At 34.8% G+C, this 11,482-nt stretch overlaps 1 protein-coding gene across 1 annotated transcript; it reads right to left on the reverse strand.

The window, feature by feature from the left end:
- Positions 1-1,535: 1,535 nt before the first annotated feature.
- On the reverse strand, positions 1,536-8,015 carry LOC7461575 (plasma membrane ATPase 4). The gene is made up of 16 exons (XM_002325002.3): positions 7,720-8,015; positions 6,249-6,368; positions 5,921-6,157; positions 4,743-5,504; positions 4,546-4,668; positions 4,334-4,438; positions 4,087-4,231; positions 3,813-3,977; positions 3,474-3,712; positions 3,334-3,366; positions 3,154-3,235; positions 2,896-3,056; positions 2,636-2,809; positions 2,353-2,535; positions 2,072-2,253; positions 1,536-1,927 (listed from the first exon to the last, which is right to left on the reverse strand). The coding sequence occupies exons 1-16, from the start codon at positions 7,768-7,770 to the stop codon at positions 1,831-1,833; spliced, it is 2,859 nt and encodes a 952-aa protein (XP_002325038.3). The 5' UTR covers positions 7,771-8,015; the 3' UTR covers positions 1,536-1,830.
- Positions 8,016-11,482: the final 3,467 nt, after the last annotated feature.

An 11,482-nucleotide genomic window follows, 5' to 3' on the forward strand; every position in this document is an offset into this window, starting at 1 on the left:
AATAGAATGATTGTGAGTCTTCAGCGGTGTCTTCTTTCTTCTCCTTTCGAGTATGATATTAGCGGCTCATTTGTTTGAGTTAATTGTTACTAAATGTTTTTTATATTGTTCGTCTGCTATCGTTGCCTACCATCTAAATTAGATTATTATATTACTCGATTTTATTGGATTTAGTCAAGTAAATGACTCGAGTAACAAATTTTTTTTACTTCTTTAAAAATGTTATTATTGATTAAGCATCCTTATTATACGTTAAAAAAAATATAATTAATTGGGCCATAACGTCATGCAGGACATAGATCTAGTCTATTCCAAATTCCAATTACATTCACATGCTCTATATATTCTCTTTATCAATAGAGTTTTTCCTATCAAATATTTTGAATCGAGTCTTTCAGTTTAAAATGTAAATTCTTAATTATAATATAATCCCTTAACTAAAAAAAATAATTAATTATTAATTGAAGTCTTAAAAATTATATTTAATTCCTATTTTTAAATCTATTTATAATTTAGTTTCTTTGTCAATTTCATGTACCTTTTCAATTCACTGTCCTTTTTTTCATTTTAATAAATAGAAAGAATTGACGAGGAAAGAGGGAATGGCTAGAAAAAGTACCTCTCATATGCGAAAGTGCATTTACATTTTACAATATTAATTTTTTTTAATCAGACCCAACGCACACTCTTTCTTGTCTTTTTCTATATATAGTTTTTATATTGTTATATATATATATATATATATATATATATATATATATATATATATATATATATATATATATTTCACTTCTTATATTTTTTTTTATTTAAAAATATAAATCAAGATTTATCTTTATAGAAATAAAAAATTAAGTTTTCAATCAAAATCAAATCGCAACCGATTGGAGGCAAGTCAAAAGTAACTTCTAAGCATCCACTGCATAACAAATCCGAGGCCATTATTTTGAATTTGACACAATTATTGTGAATTCGAAATAGTTCTTGTCAAACAATGAATAATCTTGCATTGTTACTTTTTTTTAAAATTGGGTTTAATATTATGATTTTGGTTGATTTGGTGCTTTGTGTTATGAAAAAAGGTAGTATTTGGCTATATATACAATTGCAAGGCACTATCTCCATAATCGGCCAATACCTAGTCCTCATACTTTCAGCATGCAGGAAGTCACTGCCCCTCCTCCCAGAAGAGGGGAGTGTTTTGCTCATTTTTTCGTCAAATTTGACGCCAGCTTTAAATGCTGTGTTGTTTTCAATTTTCAAACATTCTGTAGACGAATATCAGCCCCTCGAGGCATGAAGCCACCGAATGTTTTTCTACACTTAATACAATGTTTTTCTCTTAAGTTGCTGCCCTTGGCAAAATCAAACACTTGAAGGCTACTATTAGCTGTTGTTTTGTGAATACCCTTCACGTTGCTGATGTGCTGAGCACTGGGGAATCCGAATCTTTTTGCTAGTCGTCACAGCATGTCTTGTTATAGTACACTTACAATGAAGAAAATGCATATAGCGAAGAAATGGAAACGCCAGGATTATAAGAAGTTAAGCAGAAGAAAATTAAGATTAAAAAACTTGGAAATACTGTGTAACCAGGTGGCATTACATGGCCCTTGATAGAGCAAGAAGTAGGGAAGCACAGCCCTTTCTCTTCCAGCAGTTTAAAGCACACAAAGACAAGAAATGTAAACAGATCAGGAGATTCATACTAATACCATTTTCTCCCCTATCTAGAAAAGTTTTCAGCTGTTGAGGCCTTATCTGATGTTCTTGAGGGTTTGTCATTGAACTTTAGGCCTTTCCATCTCAGGTAAATTTATTCCAGGATTTTTACACGGTATAATGCTGCTGGATGGTATCAATATCCAAGCCCTTGAGTTTAACAACTGACTCCACATGCCCTTTGAGTGTGTGAAGCTCCCGAAGCCTTAACATGGAAAAAAGAATGCTCTTAGTAAGTTGATTGATGACAGGAAAATAAAATCCAATCTTGACTAAATCGGTTTAGATTGAATATCAAGCAAGGAAAGGTTCGATAAAGAATGCTCTTGGTAAGTTGATTGATGCATACCTTGCAACCTCTGCTCGTCTCTTAGCCTGCTCTGCGATTTCAGACAACTCCCTGTAGCTGCTCTTTTCATTGAAGATACCAGCTGTCTCAGGTGGTTGGAGCCCATGCAAGGTCCTTTGTGCATGAGCCCATTGAGCTTCTCTTTCTTCTTTACCGTAATCTTTCTTGGTGGTAAAGGCAGTCTGTCACAGAAGGAAAAATGTATGGAAAGTTTCAGTTGCAGCTGCCAAATACAAATTCAACTCCCTGAAAAGGATCAGTGTTTTGAAAAATTAACGTACCTTGTTATCCAGCAAATTGAGCCAAGCCTTTCCACTTAGGATGTAGCGGATAGCAAACTTCATAATATCAAGTGGGAAATAAAAAACGATACTGTAAATCCAGATGACACCAGCCCAACCCCATCCAATTCCCTTGATCCTTGCAAACCCCCAGTTGGCATAAACAGCAATCAGAGTCGCCACCTGAAAATCGGAATGCATTAGATTATTTCCTAAGGAATTCTTCACCTCCAAATCACATCAAGGAGGTAGTGGATATACATGATAAGGAGAAAAAAATTACCAGTTGTGCAAGCATGAAAGCAGACAGTAGTAGCAGACCAGGTCGTTCAATAAAGGACCAGCTGCGAGAACGAGTCACGAAAATGAGAGCTTGGCTCACAATACTGACTTGAAGGTACAAAGCCCCCATCATTTCTTCATCATGGTGCCTCAAAGATCTGACACCAAATTTATTCTGCATATGTGGAAAATGAAAATACACAACGATCAGTCAAAGAGCAATTTTCTACTACTCCCTATAAGTTTGATGGTGTCTATTACCGAAAAGAAATCAGTATCATGCACTGCCCAGAAGAATATCACGGTCATCAGAGCCAGGTAACCACCGAGTACGATTCCAGTGGCAAATATCTCTTTTAGTTTCCAGCTATCAGGCAAGGGTGATGGCTTCACTCTATCCTTTGAGATTGTCATAATTGTACCTGAAAACCATGACAAGTTAATACTCAATGCTCTAAAACCATCACATTAGGCTAAAAAGCAATGTAAGAATTTCAAAACAGTGTTCATCCCACTCACCGTCATTTAGGATAGCAATAATCAAAACCATGAAAGGAGAGAAGTCGTACTTCCATATCAGAGCAATAAGCATGAAACCAAACTGCCAGATTCGAATTTAACATCAAAAATGAATTATGTTGCATTTATATGACAAAGTCTCAATATTACGTTCTAATGGAACTGTCAGTAGCTACTTACCACAATACGGATTGTGATAGAGACTGCATAGATCTGCAAGAGGGAAGGCATCGAAGTCACCGATTGTTATAAAGAAAAAAGAAACTGAAGGGGAAAAAACTTGTGAGCTTGGTCAAGAAAATTAGAAGAATGCAACTAACAGTGTAGTTCTTCATCCTTTGGAAAATAGCTCTACTGGTCAGAACGGCACTTATAATGACACTCAATCCAGGCTCCGTTAGAACAATGTCAGATGCACCTCTTGCAGCATCTGTAGCATCAGCAACAGCAATTCCAATATCTGCCTTCTTCAATGCAGGAGCATCATTAACACCATCACCAGTCATTCCGACAATGTGCTTGCTCTCTTGCAACTTCTTCACGATTTCATATTTGTGCTCTATAAAGGAAATGGATTTAGTCAGAATAAGTAATGTATCCAAATCAAGATCCAAAAGTGCTCAATTTTTTCTCATAGGTGGCATAACGAAAGCACCCACCTGGAAACACGCCAGCAAACCCATCTGCTTTCTCGATCAACTCTTCTACAGGAAGAGAAGCAATGCTTGCATCTTTATGCTGACCAAGTAAAGAAGCGGAAGGGTACATGTTTGTTCCCATTCCAAGCCTTCTTCCTGTCTCCTTTGCAATAGCAAGCTGATCACCTGGAAATTAGAACCACCATAAAATAAGCCACAACATTAAAAAAAAAAAAAAAAAAAACAATCACCGTGGCATTCTCTAAATAGATTATCAAAGAATATAATTAGTTACCAGTAATCATCTTGACGTTCACACCGAGATTGAGAGCTCTACGGATGGTTTCAGCACTGTCATGTCTTGGAGGATCAAAGAGGTTCAACAAGCCAACAAACTCCCATGGACCACCTGGACTTTCCTTACTTTTCTCTGGCACTTGCTGCATCCGAACCACAATATCAATAATAAGAGGATATTGTTGCCATAAATAATAAAAGAAAGAAAAGGAATGCCGCGGCATATCAATGTAAGTCATTCAAACCTGTCTAGCAACAGCCAATGATCGGAGCCCTCGTTCGGCAAACTTATCCATACAAGAATGAGTCTTCTTCTTAACATCTTCCCTGGCATTGCATAGGTCGAGGATCTATTCACAGGACAAATTAGTTAGGACATGAGAATTCACTAATCTTTCTTAGCGTTACACAAAAAGTTGGTTTGAAATCTGAAGTAAGAATATGAGCAACAAGGCACCTGCTCAGGAGCACCTTTACTTGCTCGATGCCAGTTTCCATCAGCATCAATGTAAGTCAAAGCAGTCCTTTTGTCCACAGGATTGAATGGAAGGAAGTGCACCTCTCTTATACCAGCTCTTGCCTGCATACATGCACATGAGATAAGCGCTCACGTTCATTACTTTGTGTCAGATTATGTAAGGCAGAGAGTTTTACCTCCTTTGGATCAGCAAGCATTCCAACCATGGCAGCATCAATGGCATCTTGATTTTCAACTCTAGAGGCCCTGGCGGCAAGCAGGACGACATGATCTTTGTCCACACCCTTCGCAAAAACCTCAATCAAGTTTTTGTCAACGCTCAGTTTGTTGAGGGTTAAAGTCCCAGTTTTGTCACTGCAGAGTACGTCCATACCTGCCATCTCTTCAATGGCAGTCATACGCTTAGTGATAGCACCTTGTTGGGATAACTTGTGAGATCCAATAGCCATCGTCACAGACAAGACTGTAGGCATAGCAATGGGGATTCCTCCAATCAATAGAACCAAAAGATTGTCAATTCCATCTCTGTACCTGCGGTGCTGAATTGGGTACATGACTACGAGCTCGATAACCATTCCAACTGCTATGGAACAAATACAGAAGTTCCCAATAGCAGTGAGAACCTTTTGGAAGTGACCAACTTGGTTGGTGCTGTCCACAAGATGCGCAGCCTTTCCAAAGAAGGTGTGGACACCAGTAGCAATAACAACAGCCTCAATCTCTCCCTGTTTGCAAGTGGAACCTGAGAAAACTTCATCACCAGGGTGCTTAGTTACTGGAAGTGACTCCCCAGTGAGGGCAGATTGATCAATCTTCAAAGGATCACCCTCAAGAAGACGGGCATCGGCAGGAATAATATCTCCCAATTTAACACTAATGATGTCTCCTGGAACCAGAATTGCAGCATCCTCCTCGGTCCACTTTCCATCCCTAAGCACCTACACCAACATTGCATGAAATGTTGTTAAGTATAAAATTAATTAATCAAAATTAATATTTAAGCAAGTGTTGGCTGCTTTTCTTTTCTTCTTTGTCATTATTATGGCAGCATTCCAGCATCTAGCATTAATCAGTAGATCATGTTCTTTTCTTTTCACTTTTCATAAAGTATAGGCAATGCTTGACGCATGGTCACTGACCAAAAAACAAAAAGCTTGATAACTAGCCCACTATCAACCAAAATAAATGACAATTTAGAGGCTTGTCCAAGCCATCAGATTTCACATACCGTAAAACATGCAGCCAATGAAGATATCTTACGGTTTATAATACATATGTATGAACAGAGTACTTTAGCCAATTTGCACATAGCCAACTAAATGTGATACACAGTTCCTTGAAAAAAAAACATTACCTTGGTTTTAGGAGCAAGGCCAGCCATGAGTGCAGCCGCAGCATTGCCAGCATTGTTTTCTTCAATGAAACTAATGGTAGAGTTGATCACAAGCAAGCAAATAATACCGACAAAGTCTTGCCAATCCGGGGGCTTCCCACTTCCATTTGCCAATGCAATAGCCATGATAGCTGCAGCTTCCATAACCCATGATAGAGGGTTCCACATGAACCCCAAAAACTTGAGAAACTTGCTTTCCTGTTCATTGAAATGCTTATCATTAGTCCATAAATCAGCATACAACATGAAATATTCACTTTCAAGTATTGGTCAATGTCTCAATAGGGACCTTTTTCTCTTCCAATTTGTTGGGGCCAAAGATTTGAATCCTGCTGGCTCCTTCCTCTGAGGACAAACCTTCTTTGGTGCATTTCAATTGCTCAAACACTTCCTCAACCGGAATCCGTTCCTATTAACAAAAATCAAACTCAGAAAACGTTGCAATTATTAGCATTTGTATGCAGAAGGTGCCATCATAAAATTATGCACGTCTTATTATAGCACAATCAGATTTGCTACAGTAGTTACAATTCACATGCTCTCAAAAGATTGATTCTTTTCAAGTGAGGAACGCTCCATAAACCCATATGATCGGACCGATGGTCTGAACATGAAATTGTCTGCTCTGGACACACAAAAAAAATAATGTTTGGATCATTTAATTCCCTTGTTTTAAATAACCATTAGAGACCGAGTAAAGGAGAGTCGACAAGTGACTCTGCTAAACTCGGGCGGTTACAAGGTATTGCCGAATCATAAAAGCGTTGACTCACACACATGACAAGATGTGCTATCTCACATGGGACAGCCCCCACTTTATGCAAATCTAATTGGTAAGTGTTACTCACGCTCGGCACGACTCCCTAGAGCATAAGATCTGAGGTCTACGGTGCAAATTCCAAGAAAATCAAGGGCCAAACTTGTCAAATCATCAGAATCATTAAATATTTTATGAATCCAAGAAATAATCAGTACTGTTTGAAAGTGAGAGAGAGAAAACTAAAAGTTAAAAAAAAACGAATACAAAAGAAAATTAAAGTGAAAAAACTGCGAAAAGGCTAAAGTACCACGGAAATGTACCAGAAATTCCAAAAGAAGCTAGCAAAAGGCACTGAACACTGAGAGAGAGTTTTTTTGAAGTAGGAAATAACTTGGTGTAGGCATTAATAATTGATGACATAAATAAAACATAGCCAGCTCCTTCTATCTGTCTTTCTTGACTTGTTTTCACGTGTTCAGATCCATTTTTGTGAGAAAATGCCTTAAAATACGATAGCTTTTGCAAAAAGAAAAGTTCAGAATTTTAATGGTCGTTTTCATCTCATAAGACTTGAAACTTAACAAGACACCATAGAAACAGTTAAATCATTCTCAGACCCCAGTGGACAACTATTCCTTGTAAGAAAAGACTGGTTTCAACTTTTCTGTTCTTACAACAATCAAAAGAAGGATTTAAAAGAAAATACTGTATGAAAAGAGCTCAAGATTATAAACAGGAGGATTAGTCCTGCAACAAATCGATGAAAACAAAAGTGTAAGAAGCAAAACTACCCATCTCCCGTTTCCAACTGATCTGAACATATCTGGAAATGGGCTCAAACTAAAATTCTATTAAGCTATATATGATCATAGATCTCAACAATCACATGCACGCAAATCCATTCAAGTTTTCTTGAGCCAGAGCAGTAACAGAAGCAGTAAGATTTAAGAAACATAAAAGAGAAATATTGAAGTGCTGAATAAGCAAAAACAACTTATACCAGATCAACAGTCTCATTCTTGATCTCCTCAAGACTAGTGGCCTTCTCCATCTTTTAACTCTAGCCGAGAAACCACGAACACAGAGCAATACAAAAACAAAACAAAAAAGAATCTCTCTTTTGGTTTTTTGGTAACAAGATTATATGTGAACTCAATAAGGAAGAAGAAGAGAAATGGAGTTAAAGGCCATTCAATGAGACTTTGTACATCCCAAGAAAAGGGCCAGAGATTAAGAAACAGAGAGAGAGAGAGAGACTGCGGTGATAATTAGATTGAGGCTTCCTTCAAGTGCTCTATACCTATCTCCTTTTATATGCGTCTATGTACATGTTTTTTTTTTTTATATAGAAAATGTTATGTTAATTATTGGTACCCTATCAGTACTATTTGAATCTACCTCTACAAAAACCAGGACAGATATAAAGAGAATAAATAAATAAAAAGCCATTACTCAAATAAAAAAAATATTTCCATTTATGTTTTTTCTAATTATATCTATTTTTTAAAATAAAATTCATTATTCAAAAAAATAATAAAAATATTCCTATCCAGATTTGTTTTTCCTAATTATATTTATTTTTTAAAAATAAATCCAGAAAATAATTAATAAAACATCGCTGATAATCCCTTCATAACCGTAAAATTTATCTGGCTTTTACATAAACTCTCTCTCTTTCCCCATAAAAATTAGAAAATAATAAAAGAAAACGAATAAAAATAATTAATCTTTGCCCTTCGCCGTTCACTGTACGAACCCGCCGTTTAACCACTCCTCAGGTGGGCTCGACGTACTTTCACTATATGTAGTAAAGTACTGTAATAATAGCTTTAAAATTAAATTCTCTCTCTTCTGACCAGTGTCTTGTCGGTTAATGATGCTGTGGATGATGTCTTGGAATTCCAAAACCTTCCCTTTCCTGGAGGCCGTAATATGATCGGAAAGCCATTTGCTCGGTTACCTAAGACGTAAACGTTTTGAGCATTAATTATATTGAATAAATTTAGGAATATTAATTTGATTTTCATTCTCTGAAATAAAGCTTACTATAAACCATTAATCATTTTATTTTATATATAGCTAAACATCATCATTTTCTTACACAAAACTTGTCAGATTCTCCCAAAATTGGCATGTATGTCCTAGTTTTTTTATTAAAACATTAAAATTTTTGTTTTTTTAAAAAAACAATTAAATTATTTTGATAAAACAATATTGCTTACATGTTTAAGGATTTAAGATTCAGATTTCTGGAGTAGTTGAAATTTCTAAGTTTAACACTAATCAAATTTAATGGAGAGAATTTAATCTTAATAATTACGTAAAGTTACCCATTTACAGTCCTTATTTAAAATGAGTAATTAGTTGATTTATTAGTCAATAAAATTTATTTTAATTTCATACTATTGTTTTGTTACATTGAAGGGAGAAATATTTTTAAAAAAATAATAATATTATTGAAGGTTTTAAACTTATTTGTGCCATATAAGTATCTTAACACATACATGTACTTCGTCTTATAAATAAAGGCTACATTAATAAAAGAGAAAGGAAAAAAAATTCACAAATTAAATTTTGTTAAAAAATCATCTCAGTCCAATAACTTAAACTCTTAGGTGAGGTCTCAGAATATTATTTATGTTATTCTCTAACACACCCCCTCAAGTGAAAGCTTTTTAGACTTGAAATTTGCACAGACTCACATTACTTTGTACTTAATTTTTATCAAATAAATTATTTATATTATTCTCGTGACCGCTTGGTCATTAAAACTTTAATACCATGTCAAATAATTATCTCAACTCAAAAACTAAAATTGTTAGGTAAGATCTCAGAATATGATTTATATTATTCTCCAACAGATTTAACAGTTCTGCATGGATTAATTTTCTTTGGTAAAATAAGATTCGTTAATTTGCCATATTGTACTTACGAGTGAAGCATCTTTTGGTTTGATTTTTTTTTTTAAAAAAAAACAGTTTTTAGAAAAGCAAGCAGATTATATATAAAACAAGGTAAAACCTAACTTTTTTATAATCAATTAAAAGGGGTGTTATGTGTGTGTGTATATATTATTACAGCAAAGCTAAAAAGGCCGAGCCAGAATATTATTTTTCTTAACTATCACTAACGATAGATGGATAAAGGGGTGATATTGTATAATGTCAGTATATAATACCTTAGGGTCTAATTAGTGGAGGTTAATTTTCCCTAAAATTATATACTCTTTCTGCTAAAGCAAGGGAAAAGGAAAGTTAATACCAGCAAGATTAATTTGGTCTCTAATCTATCACCTTCTTTTATCAGCTGGTCCTCTAGTGTTTCTTTTTTTTTTTTAATTATTTTTTCTAGGGTTTTGATTATTGAAATGGTTTCTATCTAAGTTGTTGGCCATGATCAGCAGCATGTAACAGGACCGGTAGAACATGGAAGGGGAAAGACCTGTTGATGAATTATTTATTTGGGAGATTGACTTTAATTTCTGGCTTGGCCCTCAGCAATATTAACAGAAGTCATCGCGCCTGGGCAGCCGAATTTTCTCCCTTTTTTCCCATCAAGAAAAAAGAAATCATAAGCGTCCCAATTATTTTCTATTATTCTATGTAAATAATTGAAGCAACTTGGATATCATGTATGGCTGTCTCCAAAGAGAGAGGAGCTCGGCTAGCTAGGTTTCCTCCTAGCCTTTGGATTCCCTTAAAAGGTATTCAACCCCTTGCAATAAACAAAGTATAAAGGCAAATATAAACTCCAAATCTGAAATGTCTTGCCATTTGTCGTGCCTGTCTAGCTAGGTTTAAGCTTTAGGGTGTTTTGAAGGTCAAAGAGCACCGGCATGGCCATTTAAAAATTAAAATTAAAATCATCATCGTTTTTCTCTTCTTCTTAAAAAGAGTAATTATGCAACAAAATACTAGTTAATTAAGGATCATTGTTTAGATTTAATTAGTAATCTTACTAATTTGTGTTGGTTTATGTATTAATTAATGCAATAAAATATGATGAAGACTTTCATAAACCATGGTGATATACCGAATACGAAATGACTTATTTTTTGCTATGTAACATTTTTAAAAATACTTGTGTGTGTGTAGAAGCCATGTGTAATTTACGGGGTCAATTAACCCTCCTCAATTTTTAAGAAATAAATGAACTTGTAGGGTTTAGGGACATGAATTTAGTATTTTACTTAATTGAAACCCCCCCCCCCCTCCCTTCAGATTTTTTTTTAATTAACTTAATTATAATGTTTTTATTGCTAGGTAAAACCAATCCTAAAAACATATAATATAAAGACATTATATTCGATTAATTCACTTTATATTTTTAACACAATAAGGTATGATGAACTTGAGATGAGCTTTTCTTTTTCTTTTTTAGAATGAGGGGTTTACATGAACTTGAAATAAAGTTCACAAGAAATAGTTTTTATCGTTTCATAAAATATATTAGAGAATAATACAAATCATATCCTGAAACCTCATCTAATAACTTAAACTATTGGGTTGAGATAGTTCTTTGACATGGTATCAAAGCCTTGATGACCAAACGATCATGAGTTCGAATCTCATCATCCCTATTTATTTGATAAAAATTAAGTATAATGTATTGTGGGTCTGTACAAGTTTCAAGTTCAAGGGGCTTTCTCTTAAGGAGGTGTGTTAAAAAATAATATAAATCATATCCTGAAACATCTAGTTCTTTGACAAAATAATTTAAATTATCATATAAGTTTTTAAAATATAAAATACTCTTTTAATTGG

This window comes from Populus trichocarpa, chromosome 18, assembly GCF_000002775.5.
Source record: "Populus trichocarpa isolate Nisqually-1 chromosome 18, P.trichocarpa_v4.1, whole genome shotgun sequence".
Taxonomy (NCBI): Eukaryota; Viridiplantae; Streptophyta; class Magnoliopsida; order Malpighiales; family Salicaceae; genus Populus; species Populus trichocarpa.

Bases quoted from the DNA above. Each gene is read 5' to 3' on its own strand.
- LOC7461575 (XM_002325002.3), bottom strand. From the start codon at position 7,770: ATGGAGAAGGCCACTAGTCTTGAGGAGATCAAGAATGAGACTGTTGAT. The intron at 3,057-3,153 runs GTGAGTGGGATG...CATGGTTTTCAG, and splicing joins TATTGCTATCCTAAATGACG to GTACAATTATGACAATCTCA. The intron at 2,536-2,635 runs GTAATTTTTTTC...TCCGATTTTCAG, and splicing joins CTTTCATGCTTGCACAACTG to GTGGCGACTCTGATTGCTGT.